Below are 17,684 nucleotides of genomic sequence, written 5' to 3'. Positions count from 1 at the left end.
ATCAAATAAGGAGGACTAGTAAGTCCGTGAGGAAATTAGTTGAACAAATTGTGGTGACGAAGAAGAAAGATTATTAGAAGAAAAAGTCTTCAAGGGGAGGGGGCCAGTCTTCTAGAAATGGAGCTTAACTCGCTGAAACTGTTGGTGTCGGGATCGATGCTAAGAGAAGTGTTGTGTCCACATTTCTGCTTTCTTCCAAAAGAACCAAAGTAGTTTCGGCAGAGAGGGATCCTTTGCCTCCTTCAAAATAGTGAAATTCAGAGGGCAACACAGTAAATATAGAAACATGTGCAGAAAAATGGCAACCAAAAAAGAATGATCAGATTATCCTTCAAGTCATGTGACTAAATGTGTCACAGGCATGACACGACGTGTCGCGAGATGACACGCCGTGTTAATTGTCCAAGCTTGGACAGAAAGTTTGGGGAGCTCGACACGATGTGTCCCCCCTTTGACACGACGTGTCAGACTAAAAATCAGCAGTCCTTGCTCTTGCTTCGGGCGTGTCGCTAGATTTGGATGTAATGGGCTCCTTTCTTCGGGCCTGTGTTGGAGATGCCCTCATCAGATTTATACACTTGCAAACTGTGGTATATGATTTATGCCATTTGAAAAGTCAAATATTCCATCAAAATTTGCTATCATGGTTATTTATCCAAAAGGGAATGATTTAGTGAAATTAAAAAGTCTTATTTTGCAAATTATCCCATAATTAAGGCCCGATTTTATAAATTAACTAAATTACATATACTTTTTTTACCGAAAAATTAACTTTCAAATCTTTAACTGCAAACCATAATTCTTTTTTGCAATTTTTAACCGTGAGACTGTATTTGCAAATTGGGAAAACCAAGTTTATTTTTAGGCCTAACGTTCCCCCAACCCCTTTAACTTGTCCAATTTGGTCATTTTACCCCCCAAACTCATCGAATGTCCTATTTACTCTATTAACTCCATAAAAGTGGTATTTCTTACCCCTTAACTTATCCAATCCCCCCAACTCATCGAATGTCCTATTTACCCCATTAACTCCATAAAAGTGGTATTTCTCATCCCCTTAACTTATCCAAATATCCCAACTCATCGAATGTCCTATTTACCCCATTAACTCCATAAAAAGTTGTATTTCTCACCCCTTATGATCCTATGTGGCAGTAACTTTGTGTGTGTTTGCGCAACAAAGGCATGAACCGCGTGGATGTGAAAAATTGGACACTAACGGTAACAAAAAAAGATTATAGAAACCCTTGAAATCTAACATCCAAATCTCTAATTCCTATTTCCTTCCTGATTCCTAGGGCTGTAAACGAGGCGGGGCGGGACGGGGATTACATTAACCATCTCGACCACTAGTCCTCGTTCCCATCCCCGAATTACAAATGACGAAAATTTGGCTACCATCCCCGCCTGAGGGGAATCCCCAGCCCCGTTTAAGTTTTTAAACTTTTTACTTTTTTCTTGTAAAACATCAATTCGTAGTCATAAAATACTATTCTAGGTACATATAAAATCATAAGCTACTAGACATAGAAAAATAACTAAACAATTACAAACAAAGATTCAAATCATTAATAAAAACAAGTTCAAAATAAATTAATAATATATATATATTTTTTAGTTCTTTTTTAATATTCAGGTATTTAGTCAGGGATCCCCATTGTAGACATTCAGGAAGGGGAACGAGGATGAGACACTTAAGAGTTAAGGGGGTTAATAGGACATTCGTTGAGTTAGATGGGTAAATAGGGAGTTAAGAGGGTGAGAAATACCACTTTTGTGGAGTTAATGGGGTAGATAGGACATTCGATAAGTTAGGAAGGGGTAAAATGAACAATTTGGATATGTTAAGGGGTGAGAAATATCATTTTTATGGAGTTAAGGGGGTAAATAAAACATTGGATGAGTTGAGTGGGTAAAATGACCAATTTGGACAAGTGAAGGGGGCTGCGAGAGCATTAGACCTTATTTTTATATACTTTACCTTTGGTGCTAAGAGAGAAATTGTGAAATAAAATTTTATGAGCTGCTATTGTGCTATTATTGTTGAGAAGCACTGATTGAAAAAAAGGACAATGTGTACTATTATTCATGATTTTCGATTCCATTTTAATTGAATACATTTTGGTTTTCTACATTCAATTAGTATTAAATTCAGAGAATTGGTAATAATTATTTATATACATAATTTGTTTACAATTGAGATTTAAATAATTATTGTAATTAAAATATATTTAGTATTGGTGGCCTTTTAAATTGCATGTCCCAAATAAAAATATATTTTGGATTGGAGGCCCTAGACGACCACCCAACCCGACGTCTCTTGGAGCTGGCTCTGGTCTTGAGCCAAAAAACAAATTGTATCAATATATCTATTATATATTTTGGAATTAGAAATTAGCTAATTCAAAAAAAAAAAGAAGCTAATTTTAGATTTCAATGTTTCTATAATGTATATATTAATTTCTTGATATCCTTTATCAATTTTGATGTTGTCTCGAAATAAAAAAAAACACTATTTATTTTCAAGTTTTTCTTTTTGAAGAATTTTTTTTTTCAAGTTAATTTAGCCATCAAATAAATTTGATGATTACAATAAAGATAATAATTTTTTAACCTTTCATCGTATTTTAATTTAGCTTTTTAAAATGTTATTATTTCAAAAAAAATGTTCAAATAGACAAAATTTGAAAATGTATATAAACAATATAAAAAAATATTAAATATTGATATTTATTCATTTTATAAAAAATTTTATAAAAAATATTAAAAAAATATCTTTCAAAAAAATATATTAAAAAAATGTATAATTTTTTTTGAACCCAAAAAAAAGGTATAATTAATTTTATTAAATTTATAAACAAACCAAATCATTATTAATTTATTTTATTTACTTTTTTTTTTTTTTTTTTTGGTAAGAAGGGAAGAAAAAAAAAACAAACAAAAACCTAACCCGGGATCAGTCTAGGAAGACTGACCCCAATCCTATCCTCAAGAAGAGAAGGTAACAGAAAAGAAGGAGGAACGGAAAGAGTAGAAACACCTAACATCCCCCCATGCCCAGCAGCTGCCAAGCGATCCGCCACGCGGTTTTGCTCCCTATAAATATGGGAGAAGGTAAGAGAATCGAAGGCAGGACGAAGCCTCAAGATGGCTTTAATGAGATTCTGACTCTTAAGACAAACAGCCTGTCTATCCGAAATCCTGTTGATAGCCTCCAAATTGTCAGACTCCACCGAAAGTCTTTTAACACCCATGCGAATGGCGAGTTTAATGCCAGACAAGATCCCCCAGAGCTCTGCAGTAAAGGAGGAGCCCGCACCTAAGTTATGGGTAAACCCAGCCAGCCAGGCGCCACCAGCATCCCGAAGAACTCCACCAGCAGCAATTCTGCCATTACTAAGGCAGGAGCCATCCGTATTCAACTTGACAACCCCTTCCCTGGGCTTCCTCCAACCAACTAACTGGACCTCTTTAACCGGGGAGGGGTGAACCAGGGGCTCTCCTTCAAAACTCTTTGTAATAACAGAGAGTTTTTTCGAGAAGTAAAACCGGAGGTCAGGAATAAAGACAGTCTTCTCAGCAAATAACTCTTCATTCCTCCATTTCCACATTTGGTGACAAATAATAGCGAAGAGAATAGCCCCGTGCTCCATACTGGCCAACAAATTCCCATTAACGCCTTCAGAGAACCAGTCAATATCAGAGAACCCCATAAAGGAAGGAAGGATGTGGTGAGGAAGGACCCCTTCCCAAACCTTTCTACTATTCGGGCAATCCCTCAAAGCATGGCACAAGGTTTCCACATGGCCGCTGCATCTGCTACAGGCACCAGATACAGCCAAGTGCCTTCTGTGTCTATCTGCATTCGTGAGGAGCCTGTCTTTGACTCCCAGCCATAGGAAACTCCTAATGCGGTAGGGGACTTTGAGGGCCCAAATGGACTTCCAAATTTCCAAAGGAGGATCAGCCCTATTAGGGGTAAAAGCTTCATAGGCCGATTTGCAAGAATAAGAACCATTATTAGTCAAGGCCCAGCAGTGTCTGTCCTTATCCTCCTCCTGATTACTAATCTTCACACCTCTAATATTAAGGAGGGTCTCCAGGCTAAGAAAGGAGTCGAACTTAGACCAGATCCAGTCTCCCTCCGAGTCCACCACATCAGCAATTCTCCAGGAGAGGAGATCATTCGGCGGAGGGGCGATGCACACCTCAATCAACGGTTTGTCACCAATCCAGGTGTCATACCAGAAACTAATGGATCTCCCATTACCCACCTCTAAGCCAATCCCCGTACAGAACTCAGCAAAAACAGCACTAAGCCCTTTCCAGAGGAAGGAACAGCTGACAACCCTCTCCTTCGGGCCACCAAAGATTCTATCTTTCCTATACTTGCCGCACAGAAGACGAACCCAAAGGGAGGAGGGGGATTGCCACATTCTCCAAAGAAGCTTCATTAACAGGACTTTATTATTGTCCTTAGCTTGCCTTATACCAAGACCCCCCCTGCTCTTAGGCTGGTAGGCTTCCTTCCAAGGGACCAGGTGAATCTTCCTCCCATCCCCAGACTCTCCCCACAGAAAACGTCGATTAATTTTATCAAGGTCGTTGAGGACCGGCTCAGGGAGCTTACAGGCTTGCATGATGTGATTTGGAGCAGCGCAGTTGATAGACTGGATTAAAGTAAGGCGACCTGCAAGGGAAAGAGAATTAGCTTTCCAGCTAGCACACAAACCGTTAGATTTGTCCAAAATGTCTTTAAAAGAGGCTTTGGACACCCTGTCACTATGAAGAGGGACCCCAAGGTATTTCCCAAACGATTGAGTCAGGGGAATGCCAGACATCTCACTCAGTCTTCTACACAAGCTATTATCCATATTCTTGGAACAAAGCATACGGGATTTATGGATGTTAATCTTCTGGCCAGAAGCCTCACAAAAGCAGTCGAGGATATCCATCACAGCCTTAATTTGTTCCTCATTACCCTCCACAAAAAGCATGACATCATCAGCAAAGAGTAAATGGGTAACAGGGGGGCAATGTCTGTTGATGGAAACAGGGTGGAGAGTCCCTTTGCTCACCGCCTCTTGGATCAGGTGAGACAATCTTTCCATGGCAATAACAAAAAGGAAGGGGCTCATAGGATCCCCTTGACGAATACCCCTGGATGGAGAGAACTCATCCGACATATCCCCATTGATCATAACCTGGAAAACAGGAGAGGAGATACACTTTCCAATCAAATTCCTCCAGTTCTCCGGGATACCAGCTTTGGCTAAACTATCCAGAAGAAAGCTCCAGTTCAACCTATCATAGGCTTTCTCCAGATCCAGCTTGAGAGCCACGATCCCTTTCTTGCCTTTCTTAATCTTCATAGAATGGACAACCTCCTGGGCAATAACAACGTTATCCATCAATTGTCTTCCAGGAACAAAGCTCCCTTGATTTTGGCTGATAATATCCGGAAGGATCTTCCGGATTCTATTAGCCACAATCTTAGTAATAGCTTTATACAAGACATTACAAAGACTGATGGGTCTCATCTGGAGAAAGGAAGAAGGCTTGGCAACCTTAGGAATCAAGACAATGAGGGTTTTATTAACCAAACTGATATCGTTCGAACCACCAAAGACACCTAACACAAAGCTGTATATACCCTCTTTAACAGTGTCCCAGTGTTTATGATAGAAACTAGCGGGGATACCATCAATACCAGGAGCCTTAGTGGAACCGATGCTGGAGAAGGCCAGATCAATCTCTTTAAGCTCAATGGGATGGAAAGCATTATTAATAGCATCCTCCCCCAAACGAGGAAAGGAAATGCCAGAGTGGGCACTCTCTAGGTCCACAGCTTCCTCTCTGAACAGGTCCTTGTAGAAATCAAGGGCAAGGCGCCGAATGTCCTCCTCCTCAAAAATCCACTCACCACTGGCGTCTTTAATAGCCTCGATCCTATTTCGCTGTCTCCTAATGATCGTTGAGAGGTGGAAAAACCTGGTATTCCGGTCCCCGTCTTGAATCCAAGCCTTCCTAGATTTCTGGAACCACAGAAGCTCTTCCTGTCTAAGCACAGCTTCCAACTCGTTCTGAAGAGCTCTTAGGTGACCATTCAGGCTATGATCAAAACGAACCTCCAAGCAACGCTGAACACCTTCCATTCTCCTCAAGAGTTTGTTCTTCCTCCTGATAATATGACCAAAAGTATTTTTATTCCAAACAGCCACAATCCTCCTGAATTCCTCAGTAGCGAGGAGAACATCAGAGTGGGGATGCCAATTGCTTTTAACGAAATCCTTAAACTCGGGGTGAGACTCCCAAGCCACCAGATACCTAAAAGGTCTATTACCTTTCAGCCGATTTCCTTTGACCAAATTAATGAGGATAGGGCAATGGTCTGAGTGACGGAAAGGGAGATTAAGTACCTTGACCTCAGAAAACCTATAAATCGCTGCAACATTAGCGTACACCTTATCCAACCTAACAAACACACTATTCCTTTTCCAGGTAAATTTGTGGCCAGCAGCACCCAGGTCCGAAAGCCCGCACATATCCATACTTTGCTTATGATTAAGCCACCGGTTCACATAATGATTACCCCCTCCTCTCTGATCACTCAAGAGGGCAATGTCATTAAAATCCCCGGCAACCAACCACGCCTCCACCATGTTAGAGCTAAAAGAATGAAGGATCTCCCACAGCCTTCTTCGGTTAGTCGAAACAGGATCAGCATAGACGAAGGTAATAAAGAAGGGTTTATTACCCGGGTAACACACCTTACTATGGATGAATTGACTGTCCATAGTAACAATATCAATATTGACTTGACCTGGCTTCCAAAAGAGCCAAATCCCCCCTGCCCGGCCAGTAGCCTCCGACCTGACGCAATTCCAATTCTTAAACTTTCTAACCACCTCATCTGCTTTGGCTCCTCTAACCTTGGTCTCAAGAAGGACAAAGCAGGAAGGGTTAAACTGTTTAATGAGATCATTGACATGAATGCGGGTAGCCTTGCTCGCCGCACCTCTAACATTCCAAACGAAGAAGTCCATCAGAGGGGGAGACTACAGACGCAGGCCCAAACCCTAGATCAGGTATTTGTTTGGGGCTCCGGAGAGCCTAGAGGCGGTCCCAGAAGGACCCCTTTTATCCAAAGAATTCAAACCATGAAGGTTCTTTTTAGGTTTCCCTTTGGGATTCTTCATGTTTAACTTACTCACTCCTATAGTCTTACCAATAGGAGCATCAACAGGAGGATGTAGAGTACTCGCCTCCCTACTCAAACCCTTCCCAGCTGACAGGATAGACTGGGGAATCTCTTTGCCTTTAGCAGAAGCATTAGAGACAAAGAGAGGATTAATAGAATTACCCAGACTAGAGGCATGCTCTACCGACTCCAGACCAGGCATGCTTAAATCAATCTGCTTATCAGAAGGATCCGAGTCTTGATCTTCCTCCATAGACAAAACACCGAACCTTGACCCGGAACCCGAAGCTGAGTCCACTCCAGTCTCAATCCCCTTCTTAATATCCGGGGGTCTGACCTTGATCTCAGGAGCAATCTGGAGAGTAGTCATCTTCGTACTGATATCTGGTGAATGATTAGCATTAACATTAGCCCGTGGCTTCCTTCTCACTGGCCTCTTGGCAAGCATCCATGGGCCAAAGCTCCTTACTTCCCCTTGACTCTTCTCAACTTCGCCTATGATAGGTTGCACCAACTCCTCCACGTCCTTCCTCCTCTTAGGACAACCCTCAAGGGTATGGCCAAACATACCACATTCATAGCAGATGTTGTGTATACCTTCATATTCAATATGATAGACCTTGTTTTGAGTACAAAACTGAGAAAGAAGAGGCTTAGCGAGATCAATATCGATACAGACCCTGGCAAACTTGCCTCTCACTGCCCCAATGGTAGTCTTATCAACATGGTGGACTTTCCCAACAAGGCTACCAATCTTGTTCAGGAACCTATCACTGTAGTATTCAAGAGGTAGGCCCGGGAACCTAACCCAAGTAAGGATCCTGTTAACAGAGCAATCATGGGGATCAAAATTTGGGACCCAAGGTCTCAGAGCCAACACATGATTGGAGATAATATACGGACCACCATTCACAACAGCATTGAAATCCTCAGCCCTTGTGAATTTAATGACATAATAGTCATTTTCAAGGTCTGTGATAGTAACCTTTCCTTTCTTTGCCCATTGAGCCTGGATCCTCTGGGCAAAATAATTGAAACTGATCCTTTTCCCCAACACAGTGACGATTAACGCCAATTTCCACTTCGATCTCATGACCCGCTTGTCATCTGAGGACAGCCGGATCCTAGGACACAGCGGGTTATCAGGCTCTCCATCCTCAGAATCGGAATCAGAGAGAAAATCCCCGGAATCATTCTCAAAAGCATCCACCTCCATCATGGGATCCTCCTCTGACACCCCTAGCAACTTATCCCTCCAAGAGGGGCCTCCCAAATCCACGGAAACTTCCGCTTGAGCGGCTTGCGTAGTCTGTGCGGCTTGCGCGGCTTGCGCGGCCAGCACGGCCTGCGCGGCCAACGAAAGTCGCACGGCATGCTCATCCTGCTGGGGAGAGACGGCCGGTACTCCCTGTGGCCCAAGCATCGGAAGCGGCCCTCTAACTCCGGAATCATACGCGCGTCCCTCCGCGAAAAACGAGTCCAAGGCCGCGGCCGCGGCACCAACACCTTCCAGCCCCCGATCGGCCGCCGCATCCCTAGAAGCCCCCAACGGCACCGATGCACCCCTAGCACCCCCCGTCGAAACCGCCGAATCTGCCTCCCCACCATCCACCCACTCCGATCTACTCCTATCCCTCGACCGATCCCTCCGAATCCCGCTGCTCCGCCTCCTCCCTCGAGGAGATCCCTCAGATCTCCCATCATCCGCCGCCGCCCACGCCTCATCGATCCCGGAGACATTACCCCGCCCGCGCCCCGCCACCACCAGATCCGACACAGGCCAGCCGCCTGCCTTCACCGACCCATCCCCCTTAACCTTCACGATCGCCTTGGTCATCGCCGAGAGAGAGAGAGAGATTTACTTTTCTTAAATTCTACTATTAGTTATAGTTAATTTAGTTATAACTAATTGAGAGAGAGAGAGAGAGAGAGAAAATTGAGTTATAAAATTGATCCTGTGTTTTAGAGAGAGAAGAGAGATCTGAAAGAGAGGAGATAGATCTAAAAGAGAGAAATAGATCTAAGAGAGAGAAGATAGATCTCAAAATTCTCCATCTTCATAAAAATTCTTCACCATGACAACAGATCTGAGAGAGAGAAGCCAGATCTGAAAAAGAGAAGATAGATCTAAAAGAGAGAGAAAGATCTAAAAGAGAAGAGATAGATCTCAAAACTCTCAATCTTCATAAAAATTCTTCACCATGACAACAGATCTGAGAGAGAGAAGACAGATCTGAAAAAGAGAAGATAGATCTAAAAGAGAGGGAAAGATATAAAAGAGAAGAGATAGATCTCAAAACTCATTTTATTTACTTTTATAATTGTAATAATTTTATTTAAAATGTATAAAAAATTTATATTATTTTTGAAAAGCCTACACCCATTATAGTTTTTTTTCCTACTTTTTGACCTCAAATGTTCCATATACATTTCTTTTTGTACTTTATCCTCTCAATTCATCATTTTATTTATTGTTATAACTTTTTGATTACTGAAAAGTTATTTTTATTAATAGTAACACATAAGATAGACACATGAAGGCTTTCTAACATTATGATTCTCCTTGTCCCAAATAAAATTCAAGCTTAATATATCTATATCCTCCTCAATATGCCTAAAAAAAATCACTGCTTCATTCATCTTGAAAATATTCTATTTATTCCTAAACTCATTAAAAATGACTCATTGACTCTTTCTAAAATATTTATTAGCTCTGAACTTTTTAAATACTCTTTGAACTTGCTTAAAGTTTACACATTTTAACTTTTTAAAAATATCTCGTTATTCTGTCATGTGGATTTTAAAAGGTTAATTACTTTAAATAAGTTTAGATAATAGAACATTTGAAAAGTATAAAGAATAGTTGATCTTTTTAGACAAATTCAAGAGCTAAAGATATATTAAACCTAAAATTCACCATATATTAGTATATATCGAAGTTTTTTTTTAAAAGAAAAGATCATGCATTAAATAGAATCAGAATACAAGATTTGAACAATGAAATCTGGAGGACTAGTTGTATGTCACTCCATCAATCCTGGCATAGAATAGGATGTCCTTGTAAGTCCATGAGCAACACTATTCACAGAACGACTAGCAAAAATGATACTAATATCATTAAACGAATGAATCAATCTATTACAATTATCAAGAGCAAGGTCGTAATAAGACCTTAAGGTAGGTTGATCAAGATCTAAAACCACCTCATGTGCATCAGTTTCAACAAGACAACCGTCCATACCCTTTCTGTTGACCCAACTTAGAGCTTCCCGAATGTTCATAGCTTCCCCTACACGAGGTAAGAAATCACCCCGCATAAGTTTGGAAAAAGCTCCACTAAACTTGTCGTTGCAGTCTCGTAGCACCACCCCTAAACCTAGCATACCTGACCCCGAGATAATAGAGGCATTCATATTCAGTTTAAAGCGAGCTGGAGGAGGCCGTAGCCAGCGAATTGTACCCCGAGCAGGCCCTGCCCCACCTAGAACAATCTGAACACAAACATTTATCCCCTTTGATTGAATATCATGCCACTTCTTCAACACAATGCACATTTAATAAAGTTATTAAGTTTAAATCTTACCATAATTTTATCTCTACTTTATAATTCTCCGTATGAACGCTGCTGTCAGGGTGATTTAAAAATATTTTTTTTTTGGTAACAAGGGAGGGCTGAGCCCGAAAAACAAACATATAAAAACTAAAGGTTGATATTCCGTCTTGTGGATCGACCGAGCCGATCCGCATCCAAAATATCCTGGAGGCCTACAGGAGGCACATCACACTCGTGACGACCCAATGAGCACAACCCTGTGAAATTTGCCATCCAGTCAGCGGCTTTATTCCATTCTCTGCGGTGATTTAGAAATATTGAAAAAATAAGAAAATTTAGGTAAATTTGAACTGTTTAAGGCCCTGTTCTTTATCACTTAATTTCAGTAACAACCAGTTCAGTTCAGTTCAGTTCAGTTCAATTCAGTTCAGTTCAGTTCAATTCAGTTCAGTTCAGTTCAGTTCAGCATTCAGTTTCAGTATTCAGTTTCAGCATCCAGTTTCAGCATTCAGTTTCAGTATTCAGTAATTTATCATTATTTATTATATTATAATTATTTATATATAATTTATTATTATTATTATTGATCTATAATTTATCATAATTTATTATTATTATTATTATTATTATTTATAGTTTATCATTATCAATAAATTAGATAAAAGTAAGAAATGATTGTTTATTAAAGTATATATGGTTTAATAAAAAAAAAAACTAAAGTATGCATCCATATTTAAAAATTAGGAATTGCATCCATATTATGAATTATTTCTCAAATTTATCCAATTTATCAATGTTAGGGATAAAATTCCACAATTTTAGACGTTAGAGGTAAAATTACTTCGGACCCAAAACGTTATTTTTGCACTTTAACCCTTCATTAAAATAAAAAGTTAAGAATTTGTATTCATATGAAGATTTGTATTTAATTTCATAGGCTTTAAATTATATATAAATTTATGTTTGTATGTAATTTGTATTTTTAATTTAAATTAGACTTATTTTTATTTAATTTCATAGGCTTTTATCGAGCCAAGATTTTATCATCCCGGGCTTTTATTTGATATTCAATTTAGTTTTATCTTTAATAATATATTTATTTATTATTGATATTATTAAATTTATTAGAACCATTATTATTATTATAAGTTCATTAATGTCCAATATTATCATGAAAATTATTTTAAAGTCTAATATCATCATTATTGTTAAGTTCGGTTAAGTTCGGTAGCATTCAGTTAAGTTCAGTAGCATTCAGTTAAGTTCAGTATTCAGTAGTATTCAGTTAAATTCAGTTCAGTATTCAGCAGTATTCAGTTCAGTATTCAGCAGTATTCAGTTCAGTTCGGTTCAGTTCAACTCAGTTCAGTTCAATTCAGTTCAGTTCAGTTTTTTTCAACGATGAAAGAACAGAGCCTTTAAATAGTATATTATATTCACGTTAACCACATTGATTTTCTTTTATAGCATAGCATAGTACTACGACTAACAAATTGACTATTATAATGATTAGTAATATTATTATTCTTTTTCTTTTTTTTTTTTCTTTTGAAGTATTATTACAAGAAAACAAGAAAACCAAACAAAAGAGCTTTAGCACCAAGGAGAAGAGAAGAGTCGATTCCACGATACGTGAATTCGTCAAACCTAGTGGGCCCTCCCCACTGCTCCCCATTCACGCGTGCTTCCTTCCTTCATCCCACGGCCCTTATTCTATCCCGCATTACACGGGATGGGTTCCCGATACCCACCATACATCCAACGGTCCTCATTCTCCGCATTTTGACTCTCCCCCTTCGTTCTATTACAAATCCACACATCCCAATAAACACTCCCTCTGTTCTCTTACAATGAACATATACTAATAAATTAATATTGGATAACATCCGATTTCATCTTTAACATTTTTCTTAATACATTACACGCCCCATTATTATCCTCATTATTCAATTCACCTCCTAAACTTTTGAGATATCAAAATAGTATATTGAACTTGCTTAGTACCAGTTTGTTTCTATTTTCAGAATTGCTTTTTACTTTTCAATATTAAATACGGAAAAATATAGTAAAATTCTGAAACAATTATTTTCTGTAGAAAAAAACTACTAATATCTATGCGCTATCAGTAATAATAAACAACTGAAACAAACAGATTCTTAGAATATTCCATTAGTTTTTAAGCCCATATTTCAAAACAAAAAAAAAAAAAAATTAAAAAGGCTTATCACTTCTTTTTGTAAGTTCACTAGACTAATGGATATAACTATTTCAAGAAATCAAGAGATAATTTTAAATAAATTTAGAAAATTAATAAATCATTTTCCTACCAAAAAAAAAAAAAAAATCATTGTTACAAAGTTCAAATAACTACTGAAAAATTTCTAAAAATAAAAGACTTAATAGATAATCTGGACAAATACAAAGATCTCTAATTACATTAGCCTTAACATTTTTAGAATTATAGTTATAATAAATGATAAAATTGTATCATTAATATTTTCCTTATCGAACAATTTTAGACATAGATAATAGATAATAACGGTCTTAACATTTTGATGGCTTACATTGAAAATATAAAACCGGTTTTATATGTACTATGAATTCTTTTTACCAACATTTAAGCTAAAATGATGTCATTTTAGTTCTTATTGAAAAAATTGTAATTTTGTTTTTTTTTTCGACATCCAAGGATGCGTCGACATTTTTGTATCTTCTACATTCGTGATTGGACTCAGATAAAATTCTTAATTTATAAAGTCTATTATTTAAAATCAAAATTACTTTGAGCCAATATAAATAACTAAGATTGGAAAAAAACTGTATTTCCAAAAAGTAGAGATTCTTTGCTTTTACAAAATACTCCTACTATTTTATATGTAAAAGGCAATCATGAGATCACTAACCCTTAACACCCCTTAATTATTTATATAGAATATTTTCTTAATCATATATTATGTTAAGTGGTACACTCTAAAGTCTATTTCTAAAACAAAAGGTGTATATGCACTTTCTATAAAATATTAGTGGCAAATTTGAAATTTGTGCCAATAATATTTGTTCTTCGTAATAAAATCCACACTTTCTTATTCGCTCAGAGCACACCACTTCCATTTGCACGCTTTCTCTCACGCACGCACGATCTCTCTCTTTCTCTCTCTCTCTCCCTCCATGCTTTTGGATTTCCTCTCTCTATAGATCTGCAGCGAAAATCTATGGAACTTTCATCAGATCTCTAATTCTAGACTTTGTTTATTGGAGTCTAATCAACAAAACGAACCTAGGCCTGGGATTTTTTTAGTAAGTTTTTCCTGTTTTTGGTGTAATTTGCGTTTATTTTTCCTCTTTACTTCTTCAGCTTTTGCACTCTTTGCTCAAAAGATCGATGTTGTGGATGTTTTGTTTTTTCGTACAAGTCTTAAATTTTTCTTTCCTGTGAGTTGTTTGTGAAGATCATTCCCTTTTTGAAATTGATGTGCTATTTCATCTTATGAGCTGGGACTTAACATTATTATACTTATGTAAGCTCGATCTGTAATTTGTCCTACTTTTACTGATCTTTAAGTTCAATTCTGTTTAATTGAATTCCTTGCTTTTTTTAATTAGCTTTCAAGCTATATTTGTTTGCCGAGAAATTGAGGAAAGTGAAGAACAATTTTTTTTTTTTTTTTTTTTTTTTTTTTTTCTGTTCTCGGTTTTTAATTAGGTTAAGCTTCATCTCCTAAAGGGTTGACTTATTGAGATCCAAAATGTCGAAGTTGATGATTCACGTAGTTTGGAACCTTAAAGGAGTATACTTGTTCTTTTTAGTATTAAATAATTAAACTCAATGTTATGTTCTTACCATTTTCACGTTTGCTTTATTTGCAGCCTGAAGTCAAATTATACACAATTCATTTGGGGATAGAGAAATAGAGCAACATGCCGTGGTCTTCTTCTTTTGTGAATTATAACAGGAACTGTGTTCGCTTGGTGATCTTCTTTCGTGTCATACTGTAAACTAGTCTGGTATTTTGCCTCTTCGCCTCAATCAACATTGTTACTTAAATTAATGATCTTCAAATGTTTGCATAATATTTTGGGATATAGAAAATGTTTTATATGTATGTTTTATCAATATTTGCGCACCAAGTGGAAGTTACTCAAAGTTCATGCTTATTCTTGCAGGTAAGTCCCCGTCGAGTTGTGAAAGGACTCTTGCAGTTAGTTCGGTTTTAATTTACAAGTGGTTTGAGGTGTGAGAATGTACATTGCGGTAACCATAAAGAGGTATCGAGCTGTGAAGGAAGTAGGAAAGATTAAAATGAATGTTGGGATTGTTGCATATTACCGAGTGATGCAAGTTTGTCAGGTAAAAGTTTCATCTCTGTCCGCTCATAAATTTTTGTTGCACATCTTTTGGTATTGGTAAAATTTATGAGATATACTCAGTTTACTGCATCCATTTTTGTAATTAGAAGTTGATGATGATTTAGGTATCTTTTGATAGTCATTTTCTTGGATGTGTTTGTGTTATAATTGGATGCTCATGTGCTTAAGTGCTTCACATTCTCTTTTTTTTTTTGTTATGCTAAAGAGAATATAAGTTGTGAGACAAAGTAAAGGGACTGATTTCTGGCTTGAGTGATATGCACATTGTTTGCTAAGCAACCTTATTGTGTATGATGAAAAATTCTTCTCCTTTTATTACTCCTTCTGTGGCTGTATTGCTCTTGAATACTCTAAACAGTGTTTGAATTGGGATTTTGTGCGATAAATGCTGTAAACTGCAAACTACAATATATGTTGTGGGATTCAGGCTAAATTTACACTCTAAACTGTACTGGAATTTCATGATGCTTATGCTCAAGTTGATCCTATTTTCTTGGAAGTAATTTGCTTTTTATATTGTCCTAATATCTCTTGTTTCCTTTCCTCAATAATATCTTCTTTTGCCATCTGAATTTGTATATATGAATGCTTTATTTACATATTTATACTGTTTTCTCTTTATATTACAGGCTGAATATTTTCGTCAACTGCTCAAGCCTGTTACGTAGTCTAGCATATAAAGTTCTGGGGGATTGGGATTGGGGACTGATTGCCCTCTAATTGTTTTTACAAAGAAGGCATAACAAAGATGAAACATTGATTCTCGTAGTTGTTCAATTAGAATAGACAGCTTTATATGCAGGATTGCAATACACGGATTTGCTATATAGTGTTTGTCAGTTTAGGAACCCTTGTCAAATCGAAAGCAAATAAACAGCCAAAGCCAAAAGATAAATCATCAAGCATTTTGATCAAAGGAAGGTTTCTGATGCAGAGCGGCGACCCACGATTTCACCCTGGAAAGGCAGTGCCCCACTTCGCAAATCAAAGGGGTGACAATTTCACGCACAATCCAGTGTCATCTTCCTTTGCTGCAGCTCTACCTTCTGCGGGAAAGCATCTGGTTCCTGTACATGGAATTGAATTTCAGCCTTCTGAGGTTTGCCCAAAGAATTTCATTATTTTCGATCAGACTGATCATCGAAGCCAGATCATGTTCCATCCCACAGTGGCCCACAAGTTTGGTAACCCTGGCCTGAATATGCATACGAGTTACTTCCCGGAAACTTATGACCGGAAAGGGGTTAATGATATTGCAAGAGAAATGTCTTCTTCCATAAAAGAGGATTCAGATGATATTGATGCATTATTGAGCTTGGAAGAAGAGGAACAAGATGAATATGATGAGGATGAGGTCAGCACAGCAAGAACTTATGGTTGTTATGGAAGCAGCTCCCCTGATTCTTGCTCCACTCATGGTTACAAGCCCAGGAAAAATGGATCTTCATCTGCTCAGTACTCAAGCAGTGGTGATAGCTCTAATAGTGAACGGAAACGCCAGAAAATGAAGAAGATGGTTAAGGCACTGAGAAGAATCGTACCTGGTGGTGACCAAATGAATACTGTTAACGTGCTCGATGAAGCAGTTAAGTATCTTAAGTCTCTCAAAGTTGAAGTTCAGAAGCTCGACGTTGGGGATTTGAAGAACTAAACCTGGCTAAGGTTTCAAGACTCTTCATCTGATATTATGCACCAATAAGGATTCCTTACACTTGGTGGGTTAGTGTTAGGGTAATCGTGATATGTACGAATTCAACATTCCTAGTGCGCGCTACTCTCTTCAGCAGAATGAAGGTTGTAGTGCCGATGATCTGGTAAATTTATTTCAAACTTATGTTTCTATCTGCTCTGTGGTGGAATGAAGTGTGTCTTAGCTTGGTTCTTCTTAGTTTGTATTTTAATTCTGCTTCCAGATATTCTGTATGGCTTGTTACTCGTTAGTATTCCACTCTTTGAAATTAAGTTGTATCAACACTTTAAAAGTCTAATTAACTATTCCTCATGCCAATGCTTTATTTTGTTGTTCCTCCAGGTAATGGCAATAATTAGTGGTGCCATATTTAGTGGTTTGTTACTTGAATGGAAACACTTTTGTGAGAATATAATGCAAAAAAATCTGGCAGTGGCATATTAAAATGGCTTTAATCATGCGCTCTTATCCTCAATTGTGGAATAGTTAATAGTTTAATGTGCTGGGGATTTAGAGACATGAAGATGTTGATTATGCAATTTATAGTGCTTTTTCCTTTAATATAATGGTGAGAGTGGAGCACCATGGCATTTGTGTGTATATAGTATATATTTACAGATCCAAGTTGCATCTTTTTGAAGTGGAGTGAGTGAGTGAGTGGGATGTCCATCGCTTTATGTGAGCATGACTTGCTCAAATCTCTCTCATTGCCATTGGTCTCTCTTTTATTTTATTTTTATAATATATGCTGCTTTAAATATGTTCCTCTTTTTACTTTTATTTTTCAATCCTTTTATATGCTGGAATTCTAGGGACGTTGACATCACTCTTGTAGAATTTCTATTGTGGACCGGGACCAGTATTGCACTGGT

The 17,684-nt window shown here is 37.8% G+C and overlaps 1 protein-coding gene across 1 annotated transcript; it reads left to right on the top strand.

The window, feature by feature from the left end:
• Nucleotides 1-13,841: 13,841 nt before the first annotated feature.
• On the top strand, nt 13,842-17,137 carry LOC136232649 (transcription factor bHLH144). The gene is made up of 4 exons (XM_066021933.1): nt 13,842-14,051; nt 14,622-14,759; nt 14,919-15,102; nt 15,752-17,137. The coding sequence occupies exon 4, from the start codon at nt 15,919-15,921 to the stop codon at nt 16,771-16,773; it is 855 nt and encodes a 284-aa protein (XP_065878005.1). The 5' UTR covers nt 13,842-14,051; nt 14,622-14,759; nt 14,919-15,102; nt 15,752-15,918; the 3' UTR covers nt 16,774-17,137.
• The last annotated feature ends 547 nt before the right edge of the window (nt 17,138-17,684 follow it).

This window comes from Euphorbia lathyris, chromosome 6, assembly GCF_963576675.1.
Source record: "Euphorbia lathyris chromosome 6, ddEupLath1.1, whole genome shotgun sequence".
Taxonomy (NCBI): Eukaryota; Viridiplantae; Streptophyta; class Magnoliopsida; order Malpighiales; family Euphorbiaceae; genus Euphorbia; species Euphorbia lathyris.
This window is presented reverse-complemented; position numbering and strand designations above follow the sequence as displayed.

Bases quoted from the DNA above. Each gene is read 5' to 3' on its own strand.
- LOC136232649 (XM_066021933.1), top strand. From the start codon at position 15,919: ATGCAGGATTGCAATACACGGATTTGCTATATAGTGTTTGTCAGTTTA.